Source organism: Dunckerocampus dactyliophorus, chromosome 12 (genome assembly GCF_027744805.1).
Source record: "Dunckerocampus dactyliophorus isolate RoL2022-P2 chromosome 12, RoL_Ddac_1.1, whole genome shotgun sequence".
Taxonomy (NCBI): domain Eukaryota; kingdom Metazoa; phylum Chordata; class Actinopteri; order Syngnathiformes; family Syngnathidae; genus Dunckerocampus; species Dunckerocampus dactyliophorus.
The window spans coordinates 4,265,319-4,283,517 of record NC_072830.1 but is presented as its reverse complement, the minus strand read 5'-3'; the positions used below and the strand labels follow the sequence as shown (position 1 = coordinate 4,283,517).

At 41.2% G+C, this 18,199-nt stretch overlaps 1 protein-coding gene across 2 annotated transcripts in view; it reads right to left on the bottom strand.

Annotated features, from left to right (window-relative positions):
- Positions 1-2,324: 2,324 nt before the first annotated feature.
- The window catches only part of LOC129191108 (glutamate receptor ionotropic, kainate 1), a 29,928-nt gene continuing 14,053 nt past the window's right edge, over positions 2,325-18,199 (bottom strand). Inside the window, exons 3-16 of one of the 2 annotated variants that reach the window (XM_054794127.1) lie at positions 17,899-18,156; positions 15,003-15,184; positions 14,586-14,639; positions 12,043-12,216; positions 10,171-10,314; positions 6,628-6,735; positions 6,257-6,298; positions 5,902-6,015; positions 4,865-5,068; positions 4,564-4,787; positions 4,337-4,455; positions 4,047-4,264; positions 3,210-3,435; positions 2,325-3,130 (exon numbers count right to left, since the gene is read on the bottom strand). In XM_054794127.1, the coding sequence (XP_054650102.1) occupies positions 2,841-3,130; positions 3,210-3,435; positions 4,047-4,264; positions 4,337-4,455; positions 4,564-4,787; positions 4,865-5,068; positions 5,902-6,015; positions 6,257-6,298; positions 6,628-6,735; positions 10,171-10,314; positions 12,043-12,216; positions 14,586-14,639; positions 15,003-15,184; positions 17,899-18,156 (2,357 nt within the window). In that variant the 3' untranslated portion in view covers positions 2,325-2,840. The remainder of the gene's footprint in view (positions 3,131-3,209; positions 3,436-4,046; positions 4,265-4,336; positions 4,456-4,563; positions 4,788-4,864; positions 5,069-5,901; positions 6,016-6,256; positions 6,299-6,627; positions 6,736-10,170; positions 10,315-12,042; positions 12,217-14,585; positions 14,640-15,002; positions 15,185-17,898; positions 18,157-18,199) is intronic. The other variant, XM_054794128.1, reaches the window with a different exon arrangement.

Here is an 18,199-nt window from a genome sequence, read left to right as displayed (position 1 = left end):
TATGGAAAGGAGGGCTATAATGCTGTAATCTCCCAGTGAAGTGAGACACACCAGAGGACGTACTGACCCCAGCGAGCCAGCGAACAAGCACCCCGGTCTCTTGATACATTAGATTAACTAACGGAAGAATGCACTTTTGGAGATGGCACCCAGAGTCTTAGCTCTTGTGCATGTTGAATAGAAGAAGCAGAAGAACAGTATCATCAGATGGTGAAACAAATGTATCGGTATCAGTCCACAGACAAGTGGGACGTGGCTCATGAGAGAATTAGCACCTGCAAGTCAGAGCCCATGGTTTTCACCCGGAAAAACAGTGGAGTGCCATCTCCGGGTTGGGGATGAGATCCTGCCCCAAGCGGAGGCGTTTAAAGTGTCCCTGACGTGATACATCAACTTTGATTCTTTGTAATTATTTTCTACATTGTTTGATTTTTGAAAGCGAACAGTAAATAGGCAAAAAAATTACATTTATCGTTCAGTATAGCTGGCGCCGTGACAAACTATCTTGCAGTTCTGCCTCATTTCCGGAAGTGACGTCATCAGGGTGACACCTCTCAGCTAAAGCAGAGTAAACAAACGCTTCTCGAGGTAGACTGTCGACTTGGTTCAGTATATTTTTCATCAAAATAGTAGTCATACCAAAATGTTGTGTTGCTGCTGGATGTTCATACTGTTCGAGTGACTGTAAGTTATGCTTTTCCAAAAGAGGAAGGTTTAAGACAACAATGGACGAAGCAAGTACAGAGAACGAGAAACAGAGGTATGCCCACCTCGTGTTCTTTTCTTAGCCGTGATCATTTAACTACTGCTTCGAAGGAACACCTTTACAAGCAGCATTTGGCTTGAAAGTAAGGTATAAACGCATTTTGAAAAAGGATGCTATTTGGTACATGGGGGAGGGGACAACAAAGAATGACCACTACGTCAAAGTTGGCACCAGAGAGTAACTCATGTCGTGTTCACATAATCTTTTGTGTAAACACTATTCCACGATAGAGACAAGGCTGCAAATCATTATGCATGTAACATAAACATCTTTCAAAAGTGATAGGTTTCTGTGGGGGGCGGCGACGGTGAACATTCATCCGCAGTGTAGGGCCACATATCAAACAGGCTATAAAATGCCTTTTTTCGGTCATTAAGGAGCCGATTTAAAACAATCATTGAAGGTAATTTACACCTACCATTCTGTGTTTTGCAGGCGACCAATCTTCATCCCCATGTCTTAAGGCTTAAGTCCATTTTCTGCAAGTTCTCTGTTTCATCGCCAAATGTTTCTTCCTCCTCAAACACATCTCTCAAATTTTTGCTATAATGACTGTAAACATCCTCTGTCTCGAACACCGCTATGTTTGTTTACCTGAGTGATAGTACGCCGATGGTGTCACTTCAAGCAATGTATCTGAACTGCGAGAGCTGGCTCATCATGGCTGGCACCATGAACTATACAGTAAATGTCATTTTTGAAAATTTACCATTCGCTTTAAAAAATCTAAGAATGTAGAACATAATTATAAACAATTAATAACATACTTAAGATTGATGACTCCCCTTTAAGTTCCTCGGGGTCTTGTTCACGAGGAAAGGATAGAACATGAGATGAACAGGCAGGTTGGTGCGCCGTCTGCAGTGATGCGTACTCTGCATCGGTCCATTGTGGTGAAGCGGGAAATGAGCCATAAGGCAAGGCTCTGAATTTATCAATCAATTTGTCGGTCTCCGTCCCTACCCTCAGCTATGGTCATGAGCTTTGGATAGTGACCGAAAGGACAAGATGGCACGTCCAAGCGGCTGAATTAAGTTTCCTCCATAGCGTGGCCGGGCTCTCCCTCAGAGGTCTGGTGAGAAGCACTGTCATCTGGGAGAAACTCGGAGTAGAACCGCTGCTCCTCCACATTGAAAGGAGCCAGATGAGGTGGCCCTGCCATCTGGTCAGGATGCGTCCTGGACCCCTCCCTGGTGAGGTGTTCAGGGCACATAAGAGACCTCTGGGAAGACCCAGGACACGTTGGAGAGACTATGTGTCTCAACTGGCCTGGGAACGCCTCAGGAGGAGCTGGACAAAGCAACCAGGGAGAGGGACATCTGGGCTTCCCTGCCTAGGCTGCTGCCCCCGCGACCTGACCTTGGCTCAGCTGAAGAAGATGGATGGATGGATGGATGGACAAATGTATTGTGGTAAATAAACCATTCTGTGATTACTGCTGTGAAGAACTGAATATAAATTGAATGTTTCATAGAAGAGTCCATCTTAACAAATGAAAAACATGTAGTTACAACTCAAGATTAAATGGCAGGCAAGGAAAAGACACAAGCATCAATAAGAGGGTTAAAAGGATGTAATGTTCTCACGTAACTTGTTTTTCCCACTCCGAAACAATGCTGATGAGACACCAACATGCTCAAGAAAATAAAAACACAAAGTAACTTGATAAATACAACTAATTTAGAAACAATAATCATCGGTAAAATGAAAAGATCTTTCCAAATACATGAGCACGTAGAAGTGTGTTTGTTTTAAACACGGGAATGCTTACCATCACTTGCCTACAAAAACTGGAATGACATTTTCGTTTCCCGTAAAACAGAAAGGCCATGGCAAAGCATCATGGTGTCAAATCCTCCCAAAAGGGTTTTAATGTATTCCGATTAAAATATTCATGAGGTCTACATCAAAACTACAGAAAACACTAAACTCTGCCATAAAAAGTTTTGATTGTAACAATGCAGTTCGACACATTCACACAGTTCTCCGTGGAACCTCAGAGGAACGTCGGCGCAGCTCAAAGTTGTGTCGCGTTCAAGTCCTCCAGCGCGTCCCCAAACATGACAACAATGCGTTAATACTTGTTGTGCCATTCGCACTGGCCGACGCTCACCTCCTCGATGTCCAAGTTCTTCCTGGACTTGTAGATAAACTCTCCGATGGCGACAAAAACGGAAAGGACGAGTCCGGCCGCCAGCACGATGAAGATGCCCCCAATGTTCTCCACACCCAGAGCGCTGGCCTCTTTGCTGTCCTCCTCGGGGCAGCCGTTGCCCCTCCACCATTTCTCCTTCATCATGTGCAGCTTGCCTTCCTCCTGAAGCTGCAGGATGGCGATGGTTACTTTGTCTCTGTAAGGTGAACCTGCGGAAATATATAACAAAAAAGGATAAGAAACATTGTCATGATGGGCTCTGCAATTGCCGTGACTGATATCCCATACCAATTGGGGTTCCCACGCCGTAGCCCTTTGAATCTATCAGACCTCCGATCTGTGTGAGGTTGCAGTTGCGCTGGCTGATGTACTCTATGCTAGTAGACTCCATAAGCAGGGCGTAGTCAGTGGTGAGGACCCGCTGGATACCCTCGCGGTTGTTCTTTACCAAGGCGGTGTTTTTCCGGCTGCTCATGAAGGCCCACATCTTCTCGTAGGTGGAGATCTTGGATTTCTGTTTAAATACAAGGAATGGCTAAACAGTAGAAGATCTGGATGATGTGGCTCAGTATCTAAAATCCTTTGCTCACAGCTAGTCTGCACAAAGGAAGTGACACATAGGGATGCAATGACGGCAACTTTTTAAAAATGTCTGCACTCACATTTTCCTTGGCCCATGACCACCACTGGAATAATAATTCCGCTAATGAGACAATGGCAATAAAAACTTTGGAGGCAGTATTAAGTTAAATGAATTCGAGCTAGCCTTTGCCTGCTCTGCAATTGTGGAGAATCAAAATGGCCTCAAGTAAATAATGACTCAAGTCATTTTAAAGGTTTATGTTTGTGTGTTTTAACAGCAGAGCAGTCAAAACAACCTCATTCTCAACCACCTGTGACACATGATCTCCCAGTCCATCAAATTATTGTCTTGCATGTGACAGGCTCTGTGACCCATAAACAGTTGGAGACCCCTGCCCTACGCCATAACCTTGATTAGGATTACGGTCTTTAGGAAAACTTGTTAGGCCAGCTAATTTACTTGTCTAGTTGTTCCACCAGTAGATTTCCAGTCAATGCATCGTGCTTATTTGTTGTATTTGTATGTGGTATTCTGGCAGTTACCTTAAAAAAAGTCATGGTGGAGCCATCTCTCACGGCGCCATATTCTATTTTGGTTTGCTTGGCCAAGTCGTCTGCGGAGTCGATGGGCGAGTCCATCCTCTCCACAGTGAGAAAGGCGGCCAAGTTGGCAGTGTAGGATGATATGATGATCAGCGTAAAGAACCACCAGATTCCACCTACTATCCTCGTGGAGAGAGCCTTGGGCATCAGCTCAGACCCTGAAAGACGACACAAACATCATTTGGCAATGAAACAACCAACCGATCAGTGACACACCTCAAGAAGCTTACCTTGCTGCATGAGTGCTCCAACACCAAACCACACACTGTTTATAAGGGTAAAATTGTTTTCAACCACGTCTGAGTCTGGGTTGCAGGGGTGAGGATTGTACCATTCATAGGGAGTGAACCTGGAGGACCAGACAGAGACCATTACAACTGCTGAAGAAGCCTTTTGTGTATTTAGAGAGTTGCTTATTGCTTTTGGTTCTGATTCTGAACAAATGAAACCACATTACCTGGCGATGACAAAGAGCACACAGCTCACACCAAGGCAGGCCAGCAGCACATACATCCAGATATCAGGAGACAGTGGGTTGAGGAAGGAGAAAACCCCTGGATTGGTGCCGTTGGGTTTGTGGTAGAGAATACTGATCCCCAGAGTCATGAAGGGCTTAGAGAAATCTATCACTTTTTCCCTCACGTAGGTGATGGTGAGGGGGGCCACTGCCAGATCGGCCACCTGGTGACCGTGACAAGCACCCCTTAGAAAAGTCTGACATGGATCACTTCAACATCCTCCAGTGTGAAGGCACTTACATGGTCAATAAGCTCCCGCACCATGCCATTCCACTCCCCTTTGTCGTTCTGGGCGCCATATTTACCGTCTGATACCAATTTCACCTCATACGAGAAGCCCAAAATGTTGGAAAGCTCCTTGAGAAGGTCCAGGCAATAGCCCTCAAAGCGGTCGTTTCCATACAGCGGCTTATCAGACTTCTTGTACATCACGTAAGGATTTTCCTGCAACGGGACATGATAGTCCTTCCTTAGCAAATGTATCATTCGGTATCTATATCTTCTTCAGGGATACATTGGGTTCATAGTCGTAGTTTTTCCTCATATTTTATATGTGGTTCAAAACACTGTTAACATGTCTGTGTAGATTCTCAGTCATCCAGGTCATGGTAGTCTGCAAAGGTTGCATCGAGGCAACTGGACTCTTCTTGTTTGTTGAAGACGTTTCACCTTTAATCCAAAAGGCTTCAAACACATGGCACAACATGGGACAGTGGTTTCTTTGGGCCCGGGTTATTCCTCTGTGGACCATGATGTCCAGATTCTGGATAGGGAGGACCACTAGTTTGAAAGTGGCCTCAAAGAGGCCATTTATGTCAAACTAGAAAAGCCTTCTAAACAGAGGCCGAGGTTTGCACCATCACCTATCTTCCTGACATCTCCGCCCCAAAGATTGTTTCAGCCCATGGGAAGCGTGACCACTAACAAGCTGTTTTGCCACCGGTCATACGAACAACCTCTTGGTATGCAGGATGGTTGTTCCTCAGCCATGCCAGGCAACAACAACAACAATCCTATACAAACATACAAACCTTTTATTTTTAAAATCACAGATATTAAAATTTGCAGATCTAGTATCCTTTCAAACCGCTAGAACCGCTAGACACACCCACCAGGGACATAAACCAGGGAAACACCACACTTAAAAATGTAAAACTGAAGAAGCGTCTTGGATTAAAGGTGAACAAACAAGGAGAATCCAGTTGCCTCCATTCAATCTTTGGGAAACACAGTTTCATTTATTGGACATGGATGGATGGGTATTTTATTTGTCGTACCAGAATAGTGGTGACGATGAGGGTCCTGTTGGCCATGGAGTCTGTGACGTTTGTGCCCATGTCCTTGTTGTTTTCTGTTAAATTAAGGCCAGTTTGGGAGTTCCATACACCAATCTGTGAGGATAGACGTGACAACTGACAATCAAAACTAGTCGTGTTGGTGCGTGAGACATAATCAACAGATGGAGCGTCAAAAAAAGGGGGTAAAAAAAACATAATCAAATCACAACAGAGGAGAGACCAGACGTGGACACAATGGGGAAAGGGGACGGACAATTACGGAGGAGAGCAACGGGTCAATTGGTAAACACTGTTAGTATTCCTTTAGTCTGCTTGGGGCAGCTAAAGTACAGACCTTTTTCCACACTTTATTCAGGCGATTGTTGCCCGCGATTATCTTGCAGAAACAATAAAGAAAGAGCACTTTTAAATTGATAGCATTGTGAAAAGGTAGCACAATTAACTGGGCGCTTTGCCTAGGAAACAAATATAAATAATACATGATGTTATTTACAGTATATTTAGTTTGAGTGGAAATATTAAATATGTAAAAAGCTGCAAAAAGAAAGGATCAAAGATGTATTTAACGATACAGAAGTGTTCTTTGTGTTGCTTTACACGTGTGTTTATCTCAAACTAACACACACAAAATGAAATTACAACTTTTGTCATGCTTGAGTGTCTACGAGGGTCTACTCAGATGACAGAAGCGGTCAGACGGTTCACCTTCTCCAAGCCGTCCTCCTTGAGGCTGATCACGTCTAAATCAAAATCTTTCCGCAGGCCGTCTGTCTTGTTTATGATGATTTGTCCTGTTAAGCCGTTCCACTGCGCCTGCAGTCGACGAAGAAAGAGCACAAAACACCAACAGTGAATCTCAATTTATTTTTTGGAAATTGTCATATACCAAAATGCTAAATCCAATAGAAGCCTTGGTAAACAAGTATTTGGGAAATGAATTATGGATGAGTAGGGGCCATGAACAGTGACAAAGGCATCTTAATGGGCATGTCTGCTTTGGCTGGACTGCGCTGTGTGTGTTTGTGTGTGTGTGTGTGTGTGTGTGTGCGTGCGTGTGCGTGTGTGTGTGGTGGTGATATAAATGGAGCAGGCAGACTTGGCCTCTTGTCTGAGTGGAGAGCAGTGGGTGGGCAGCGGGACTTGCTAATGAAGTCAGCTCCGTCTCACAGACATGAGACGTATTCACACGTGAAGCTTTTATCGCCTCATTGTCACTCCTAAATAATCCTATCCATTTTACATGAATATGTCGCCGTTGGTGGAATTACAATGTGCAAGTTGCTTTTGTCTGAATTTCTCATTAATGTCGTCCCTCATTGATCCAATTGTCAATTGGTTCCAGACCCAACCGCGATAAGTGAATTTCTGCAAAGTGGGATTCATTATTAATAAACGGAATATTTCACAGTCGATTGATTCTGTCTTCATTTCCCGGAAGTCAATATGCCAAATTTCTTTATTAGTTTATTTGCACTGAATTTTTATAAAGTGAATTTTAAACTTCATATTTTAATAAACTGCATTTCAAAACATGTATTTTGCTTACACATTTTTGTTCAATTTTTGGGGTAAAATTCAAACGCAAAAAATGCAGTTACATAAATTCAGTGCATTGGAATAAAGAAAGAAATGACCCTTCATACACGACCACTTTTAGGTTAAATGGATGTTAGCTAGCTAGCCCTCGACAGCCTGCTCTGGCAAATGTGGAGAGACGTCATCGTTAAATTTGCGTAATCTGCATTGGCGCGTTAAAAAAGTGAGCGAACCGCGTGAAAAGCAAAACAAATATGTTTAGAAATACAAATTAACTTTCTCGTTAACTGTCAAAAACGAGATTTTAGATGGGGGACCCGCAGGACCCGCTGCTCGTTGAGAAGAGCGAGACGTGCTTTCATATCAGATTCCAAATGTGTCCGATAGGACCAGAAAAAGTTGCTCGATTTGTCGCTGGCCGAGTAACAAGAGGCAGCTGATGGCTCGCATGTTGGGAACGAGTACCGCGGGTTACCCAGCATGCCTTGCGGTGTGTAGGTCGAGGTGTAATTGTGTGTGTATGTTTGAAATATTGGCTGCAAAGTACATTTCAAGAGAATGGGCCATCCTTTGTGCTCTTGTGTCTTCAACGCGCACATAAGACAGTTGGAAGGTGTTCTCGAGTGAAGCTACAGTAATTGTGTTGTTTTGAAGGTAGACATTCTTGTGGGGCGTTTTAAATGCGAGTTGAAGGCAAACCAATTGCATTTGGGAAATAATGTACGCTGTGTATTTCATTTACGTCCGCAAACTCGATGCATAACTTCCCCTCATCCAAGTCTTACTGCACACATCTGTGACCGCTAAATCCAGATGAATTTCTGCCATTAAGTCGCTGTTTTTTGGGGGTTTTTTTGTGTTAATCTTCACCAATCAAATGTGTCTGTGTGTTGTTGATCATGTTCTGGTGTCAGTAGTGTACATGGCCCGTGACAGAACAAGAACCCACCTGACATAAAGGATGCAAATGTGCTAATGAACACACATGCTGCACAAAGAAGCCAACCTTGACAGTATTTTTTACCGGCATATTTTCACAAGTACAGTAATCCCTCATTTATCGCCGTTAATTGGTTCCAGGCCCATCCGTGATAAGTAGGATTCCTCATTTATAAATGGAATATTTTTGTAGTTAGAGCGTAGAAAACCTGTTTAAGACCTTTTAAACACGCTTTATAACATTATTAGAGCCCTCTAGATGTGAAATAACACCCCTATAGTCACCTTTACACTCCTATTACCCAATATAGTAGGCATTACAAGACATAAATAAGACTTGTGCTGGTGTGTGTTGCTGTAAATGTGTTCCGGTGCTAAGGGAGCTGAGTGGTGGGCTAACAGCTTCATTGGTTTCCCCTCCCACTTAGAATAGAATACAAGGTCTCCCTCCTCACCCATCAGTGCATTCACGGACATGCCCCCCAATACCTTAAGCAACCTAAAACACCCTTCAAGCCCCCAGAACCAAGCTCCGCACCATGGGCGACCGGGCCTTCTCCTCTGCGGCAGTATCTCAGTAGCACTTTGAGATTGCTAAAATATAAAGTGAAATAGAAATAAAATGTATTATTATTATTATTATTATTATTATTATTAGCAAGTGAGGGTTTAGTTTTTAGTTTTTAGCTTGGCATGGGTTACGGCCGCAACAGTCGCCCCTGTTAAGGATTAGGGATGCGCGCTACCCATAACTTCCTGCTTCTCAAGACCAATACTACGGTGGCTGAGAAGTGCAAGACACGTTAACAAAAAGCAAAACAAATTACAATTACAACATCAGGAAGGGGAATGTGCCAAATCCCAGTTATAAGATGTGATAAGGTTGGGATCAGCTCCGGGGAGTTGGTACATTCCTTTTCCGGTTAATGTTGGTGGCCGAGAAGAAGCAAAACACGTTAACAAAAAGCAAAACATTACATTTAGACCACCCAGAAGGGGATTGTACCCCTCATTAAAATATCTGATGGGCTCCTGTCGTACATCTGTTCCTTCCATCTGGTAAGTACCATTTAACAACTCCAACGACCGGCTACGTGCAACAAAAGCACGTCAAGCAGCTCAACTGTTTGCCACAAAACGGGCAAAACATGATGCCAGTGTCCTCCATTAACACCCGCCACAACTCCAAATGTTACCACTTCCTGTCTGATTCGTGTGGTACAATATCGGCCGATATATCGGATACCGGCTTTTTATCTGTATCAGCATCGGCCCCAAACATCCCATATCGGTCGGGCTCTGTTAAAATATGGGAATAATGTCAAAATAGGTTTGGAAATAAAGCCATAATATTGCAAAAAGAAAATTTACAAAGATTATTTAAGAAGAAAAACAACACCACAAATTGGGAAAAAAGAGCAAAGACCGAAGTTTGTACAAATAATAGTCTTTTTTACCTCTATGACAGAGCTGAGATTAAATAATAAACTTGTTAGCATATCTACATGTCTTGCTTTACAAAATATTAAAGTGGCAAAGTTGCATCCTTTCATTTTTCATTATGTGGCCCTCGCTGGAAAAACGTTGGACACCCCTGGTTTAGAAGATATAAGCTTTGCTAAGGAAACCAACTGATGGATGGATGGATGGATGGATGGATGGATGGATGGATGGATGGATGGATGGATACTGCAGGTAGATGGATGGTCAGGTGGGTGTGTTGGTGATAGAGGAGGGTTGCAAAGGTGGTACAGTATAACGGAGCCAACTCACGTCTTTGAGCATGTTCATGAAGCGTGCTCCAAAACGCCAAGGCTTGTGTCGGTGGCACTGAAGCGAACTGACCGTGATCTGGGCGGCCCGTTGCGAGGCAGCCGCCACCATGTAGACGGCGTCGTACATCAGAGAAGCTTCCGTCTGCAAAGACACGCCCCTCGTCAACATTGACAGTTTAGCAACTGGCTGGGGCCTAAGCGGCCTTTTTACACAATCACAAAGCAGCATGGCCGCTTGCTGTGCTCAGACTCCAACGAGGGCTGACAGGAGCTCCAATTAAATGTTGTGTTTCCCAAAATAGATCTGCTGTTTGCGAGTTTCCATGTCTTCTCCCGGTGATTCAATCTGGATATTTGGAACGGCCTCATTTCACATCCCAGTTCACAAGCAACATTAGCATGCAGGGTAATGATGTTGATATATATATATTTATTATATATATATATATATATATATATTTATTTATTTTTTACCATTTCCACAACTGTAAATAACCACAAGCCTTTAATGACCCTCATTAAAGGCAAATAAACAAGTAAATGTGGAAATGAAACGAGCTGCTTCACAAGCTCTTAGACTGTCCAAATATGTCCTATTTATTCTTCAGTCCTCAACACATTAAACTATGCACTTCCATCACTAACATCATTAAACGAAAAGGGCACTTTTTTGTGGAATTTTGCCCATCATCCACAATCCTTATGTGAGACATGAACGATGTCTTTTTCTTTTCTGTGCGTTGTAAAGAAAAAATAAAGGCAGCTAAGAATGCACGTACTGGCACGCACGTATTCCGCCTCCTGAAAAAAATCTCCAACAAGCAGCAACAACTCACCAACAACGCTCCACTACATGTGACCTGCATATTAACCAAGCTACAGCGACATTGTTATTATCGTGTGAATGTGCATCTGGTAGCATGCTAACACATAGCATAATAGCGCGATGTACCAGGAACGCTAAATGTCCTGACTGAGTTGTGCATTTTGACTTTGGAATGGTTTCAACCGGTTGAGAAATGTGGCAGCAGTAACAATTGTTACGTTTTTAGAGCAACGTGGGAATTTTGCGTAAAAAGCAAAAATTGTAGTAATGTGAAAAACAGGTAGCCTGAATGTTTTGAACAGTTTGATGTTGGAATGGAAACAATTGATCGTTTTTTACAGAAAATTAGAATTCTGCGTAAAACAAATTTTTGTCATCTGAAAAATAGGCAGCCTGAATGTCCTGAACGTGTGCAGTTTGATGATGGAAGGGCTTGAATTAACTGGCAAATCTGGCCGTTGAAATCAATCTTAGAAGTTAGAAAACAATTAATTTCTCTTTATGTTTTGACTTTATTTTCATAATATTTTTCTGCAACCTAATTTTTGAAAAATGACAACTTTATTGATTGTCTTGTTTGTTTCTCATCATAATATTCAATTCAATTATGACTTCTTCTGTCTTTTTTCAACTTTTTGCTCCTAAAATGAGGTTATTTTTCCTCCTAATATTACAACGGTACTCTTGTCAAGTTAGTTCCTTGTCAGATTGCAACCTTTTTCTCAATATTTTTGACTTAATTCTTTAAAAATTCCTTTTTCCATTTTTTTTTCTTATCTTGATATATTTTTAGAATGTGCCGCGGGCCAATAAAAAAGCAGACGCGGGCCGTAAATGGCCCCCGGGCTGCACTTTGGACACCCCTGCGTTAACCCTACCTTAATTAATTTTCTTTATTGGCTTTTGTTGGCTTTCGCGTGCTACGTTACTGAGGGAAGTCATAAAAGCGTCCAAAGAGGAAGAACATCTGGCACCAAGGCCATGGTTGCCGCTACGTGGGTGAAGCATGCAAACTCTGCCAGCAGTAATCCGATCCGATCTCACCGTCATCATTCCCTCCATCATTCCCGTCTCTGCTTTGGAAGGAGCCTGCAGTCGCTCCATGGACCACCTCTCCACCACCGAGGCCACCTGAGGGTTGTCGATGTTGAGCAGCCGGAAGCCCGTCATGTTGACGCCGCTGTAGCGGTACGGCTCAAGGTCGAGCGCAAATAGGTCCTGCAGAGACGCGACACTGGCGTCACCCCTCAAAAAACAAAGCCTTTCTAACGTCAAGGGAGACAACAAGTGAATAAAACACGCAAAAAGCAAAACAAATATATTTAGCGCTACAAATGAATGTGTGTGAGTGCTTTGAGATGGGGGAGGGCACCCGCTGCTCGTTGAGAAGAGCCATACATGCTTTCATGTCAGTCACTTTTTCATTTTATTGATGATGTTTTTGTCAAGCGTTAATATTTTGCACTTTGTTCGGTGGTCCTTGAATGCACCACTGTTAGTATATGCTATGAGACGCTACTACAACTAATGTTGTAGTAAATATAGAAAACCACATGTAAGAGTGGAAGCGTGATCTTCTCCTCCTGTGAGGGACGGAGACAATGAAGGGCAGACTCACATGCCTAGACACCCTCTTTTTCTCTATAGAATACCACTTTTTTCTCTTACAGCTGCCTTTTTTCCATTTATGTTTTGTTTTTTTTAATTTTCCAATTCTTTCTTTCTTTTTTCTTATAATATTATTTTACTATGAATATTTTTGCTCTGATTATTTTGACTTTATTTCTGCGTGGGTTTTCTCCGGGTACTCCGGCTTCCTCCCACGTTCCAAAAACATCCGTGTTAGGTGAATTGGCATAGAAGAAGGATGGATGGATTTTATTCTTGTATTGTTTAATATTTTCATAATAATGCGCCACAGGCCAATAAAAAAACAGCCACAGCCCGCGAATGGCCCCTGGGCCGCATTTTGGACACCCGTGTTCAAACGGGATAATGGACACAAAACATTATATAAGTGCAATAACAAACCATATTTTCCTGGGAGTTACATTTTTTGGCAGTACAATGCTAGCTATTCATGTCAGAACTTGTTGGTTATTATCAAGCTCTTATGAGCTATATTTGTCATCATCAGTATATTTGTCCAAACAAATGTACCTTTAGTTGTAGCAGGCATTAAAATGCACCAATAAACTGAAGAAGCAAGGGTGGTCTAATATATGCTGCTAAGTTGGCAACACTGATCCCCCCTGCTACATGTTCTTATTCTCTGGCAGACAGGTGCGAATGAGGTGTGTTAATGAGTGGAGTTACACAGACAGTCCCATTATAATGTGTTCAAGAGGGCTTCCAGGTGACGGCAAATCTATTTGTGGCGGTCCAATTGATAAGAAATGAATGTATGAGAAACGTATGGTAAATTTTCTAATACTTTTCTACTTAAATGCAAACATCCTGCTCGGTTATCATCAAAGAAAGCACAGATGCTTTACGTTGAGCTACGTCAGGGGGTGTCCAAAGTGCGGCCCGGGGTCCATTCTAGAAATATAATTTCACATGAAAACCAAAAAAAACAAACAAAATAATGGAAAAAGCTGTAGTAATTTTACAGGGATAAAGTTAAAATATTAAGAGAAAAAAGTCGTAATTTCATAACAATAAAGTAATATTATGAAAAAAATTATTTGGGAGCATAAAGTTGAAATATGAAAAAAAGTTTTTTTTTTAAAGTGAAAAATATATTTTTTGAAAAGTCATAATACGAGAAACAAACAAAGAATGAATTTGTAATTTTTTTTATTTTTTCGTTGAAGAATTTAACAAAAAGCATCAGCAGAAATGGGAAAAAACAGCAGAAACTCTACGAGAATAAAGTCGTATTCCAACGAGAAATAAAGTTGCAGTTAGAATAAAATCATATGATGAGGAAAAATGGAATTGAATTTTAGTAGCATAGAGTTGAAATAGTAAAAAGAAAAATACATTTCTTTAAAAAAAAAAAGATGTAGTGTTTTGAGAAACAAACAAAACACACTAAAGTTGCAAAATTCGGGTGGGGAAAAGGCAAAATATTATGAGGGTAAAGTCATAATTACGAGAAGAAAATTTACAGGAGGAAATTTGAATAACATTGGAAAATAAAAATATAAAATCCAAAATGTAAAACAACAGCTTTAATTTGATTAAACTAATGCAAAAATGTTAAGAGAAAAAAAGCGTAATCCAATGAGGGGAAAAAAATCGGTTTTACAGGAATAAACTTGTAGTACGATGTCATTTTATTAGCATTCCACACATGCTGATGAAATACATATCACTTCTTCGCATATCTACATGTGTTGCTTTACAAAACAACAAAGTGGCAAAGTTGTATCCTTTCATTTTTCACGATGTGGCCCTCGCTGGAGGGAAAAAAGTTTGGACACCCCCGATCTACGTAATCGTTGCGTCTCTCGTGGGAAAGCACACATCTCAATTTAGGATGGATTAGCAGGATTAGCATGTAAACTGTCATCATCGGACCACAGTGGCCTGCAGTTCCTTTCAAATGACCTTTACGTGTTTTTGACCGAGCGGTTCCTTACCAGTGTGGTGAAGAAGAAATGGTAATATTCCGTCATCATCCCCATGGACAGGATCTACACGGGGCAAAAAATCTCAGTCAGATATCATGTCTGTGCATTCAAAGTGCAGCTTTATCCACCAAAACAACATTAGCCACTATCCAAGAGGGTGCACACGGTGTTAGCATGGTGTTTCCAATTAATTTTCCGTGCAGATTTTGCTTCTAAATGTGTGTATGTCTCGCTCTGAAATAGGCTCTGCTGGGATTTGGATGTAAACACAGGATTTCTGCAGGGGAATGGAATTTGACTAATCTTGCACACGGTCAATATTAAGCCAAGGAGGAGCCATAATAACCCAGGAAGACGTTGAAAGTTGGAGTATTCTCATTGGGGGTTTTTAGCCTTGAACGGGTGTTGCTGGCCGTGCGTCCTCACCTGCTTGAGCACATCGGCTGATGTTTGGTAGGAGCAGTCAAAGATGACGTAAAACTCCTTCCCCTTCTTCATCTCCTTCAAGAGAGGACGCGCGTCTTTACTTCCTGTCGGCAGCTGGCGGATCTTGATTTTAATGCTGTATCTGGACGGAGCTTTGATCAACTCTTGCAAACGAATCAGACCTTCAACACAAATGGATCACGTCTCATTCGTTTTTTAAATGGAAATCAAGTCACAATAAAATACCGTAAATCATGCATGAAAGAAACAAATATTTTTTGTCTCATGTTGATTTTTTTATTGTAAAATTGGGATGCTTTTTACTGAACAGCAAAAAAAAAAAAGTTATCATTAACACAGCATGATATTTAATCAGATTTAAAACAGCAGTTGTGTGACGAATATAATGTAAACATTCCAAAAATGAAAATATGAATGCGTTATTAGTACTAGTAATTGTGATATACAGGACAGTCGTGCTTCCCTTCATAGCTTTCCAGACCGCGATATAGGATTCAATGTTAATAAATAATAATAATAATAATGGATTCGATTTTATAGCTTCAAGGCACCCAAAGCGCTTCACAATGACGTGAACCAATTATTCATTCACTCATCAGTCACACACTGGTGGTTGTAATCTACATGTGTAGCCACAGCTACGCTGGGGTAGTCTGACAGAAACATGGCTGCCAATTCGTGCCTACGGCCTCTCCAGTTAGCCTTGAATTTGTTTCTTCTAAACTGAAGAAGTCAAAAATGTACCACTTCCACACGGAATGGGAGGGGATCTTTTTTTCACTCTATCATGTGGGACGCGCCGTGTCTGACTTCACGACTCCATGCAGTGTTAAGGTAGTCATGTAAGCTAATGTCTCAATGTTTTGTGTCATTACTGCCGCCTAGTGACCACTTGTATTTCAGTATGTTTTGACTAAAAATAATAGGCCGTAGTGTACCACGAAACAGCGATCACGTAGCAATTAAATACTTTCTGAAAAAACGTAATATAAGGAGGGAGGGATCATCGAACCACAATATTGCGAGGGACGACTATAATCCCTCACTTATCGCAGTTGATTGGTTCCAGACTCAACAGTAATAAGTGAATTTCCATGAAGTAGTGAACACAATAAGATAAAATAAGACACATAAGACATAATATACAATCATGGAAAAAAATATTATATCACCCTTGTTTCTTCAGTTTATTGGTCCATTTTAATGCCGGCTACAACTAAAGATACATTTGTTTGGACAAATTTAATGATAACAAATATAGCTCATAAGAGTTTATAATGGCAGAGCTGATATCTAGCAACTTCCATGCGTTTCTTGATAATAACCAAAATCACTTAAGTTCTTACATGAATAGCTATTAGCATTGTACTGCCAAAAAATGTAACTCTTATGAACTATTTTTGTTGTCATTGTTATATTTGTCCAAACAAAGCTACCTTTAGTTGTATCGGGCATTAAATTGAAGAAGAAACTGAAGAAACAAGGGTGCTCTAATCATTTTTTCCACAACTGTATGTAGACTCACACGTTAGCATTAGGAGAGTCACATTATTAGTACTTCCTGCGGTGGCAATTTTATATCATCAGTGTAACATTACTGACACCTAGTGACCAATGTAGAATACTACATATCACAACTTCTTTGACGCATCTTTGAATGCCTTATATTTTTATATTTTACTTAATTTTGCCATGTTTATGCTTGAAAATGCTTCATTTAGGCAAAACATACATACAATTTGCACAAATAAGCATATTTGGAGTAATAGTAATAATAATAAAATACGTAATAGAATAATAATAGGAATAGAAATAATAAAAACCATAAAACAGTGCTGATTTATTAATTAAAGTGTTTTTGTTAAACCGTGATAAAGCAAAGCCGCAAAATTTGAAGCGCAAAGTGGCCAGGGACGACTGTAATACAAAAAACAACAAAGAGAAAGGACAAAGGAATGTATTAATTGAGCATTTGTTGAAGATTAACTGCAAACCTCTGGACCAGGACCAGGATGGATCCCTGCATATTTGCAATTTAGCATTTGCGACGCCACAAATTTCACAAATTTCACAAATTTAATTTGAAAAAATTATTGTTTTCTCCAAAAATGTGCCATTTTTTTTGCAGAAAACTCATCTTATTCACCATAGGTCAGTAATCATTTATAAAAACCTGATAATACAGGTAAAATGTACAGCATGGTATATGTAAAAAATCCACTTCGCCCTTTGAATTTCACGGCTTCACTCAATCACGGTTCTCCAAAATATATTACTTAACAAATCATCGCTGTTTTGTCCTTGAATAAAGACTGTTATTAGTCAAAAACTTTCCATATTTGCGCAAATTTGCTATATTTTTTCCTAAATGAAGCATTTTCAAGCATAACAACGGCTACATGGAACAAAATACAAATATTAGGCATTACAGAAGATGAATTCAAAGACGTTGTGATGATGTATTCTAAAGTGGTCACTAGGTGTCAGTAATGTTACCTTGACGAGACCATAGCCAGGAAGTACTGTACAAATCAGGAAGTTATAAAAAAGGAACAAGGAACTCTCCCAGTGGGTCTCCCTATGTCTTATTTTGTCTTATCATGTCTACTATTGAGTAGCAGGAGTGTAAATGTGAATATTTCATGTCTAGAGGCCTCTAATAATGTTAAAAACCATATTTAGAATGTCGTAAACTGGTTTTCTGTGTCTAATATGTCTTATTTTTTCTTGTTATGTCTACTATATTGGTTGGGAGTGTAGATGTGAATATAGGGATGTTATTTCATGTCTAGAGGGCTCTAATAATGTTAAAAAGATGCTGCGTATGTCCAGTATATGTGGGAAGGGCTGCAATAACGCTGCTTTTGTGACTCACCCGTGGCGTCCTCGTAGACGACAGTGACGGTCTTCCACTTGTAGTACTGCACCACATCCAGCACCGCTCGACTTATGGAGGCGTATTCGGGGTAGAGGTTAATGTAGAAGCTGTCTTTGTTGTCCACTGACGGGTGTTTCCAGCGGGTCTGGATATGAGGGACTTCCAGGGCGTTGCAGATGGACTGGACGGCGCTGACCGACGAGCTGTGCGAGGGCCCAAACACGGCGCCGACGCCCAGCGCCAACTGGTCGCAGGCTGAAACGGCAAAACTGTTTGAATGACGGAACACAACGAAGAA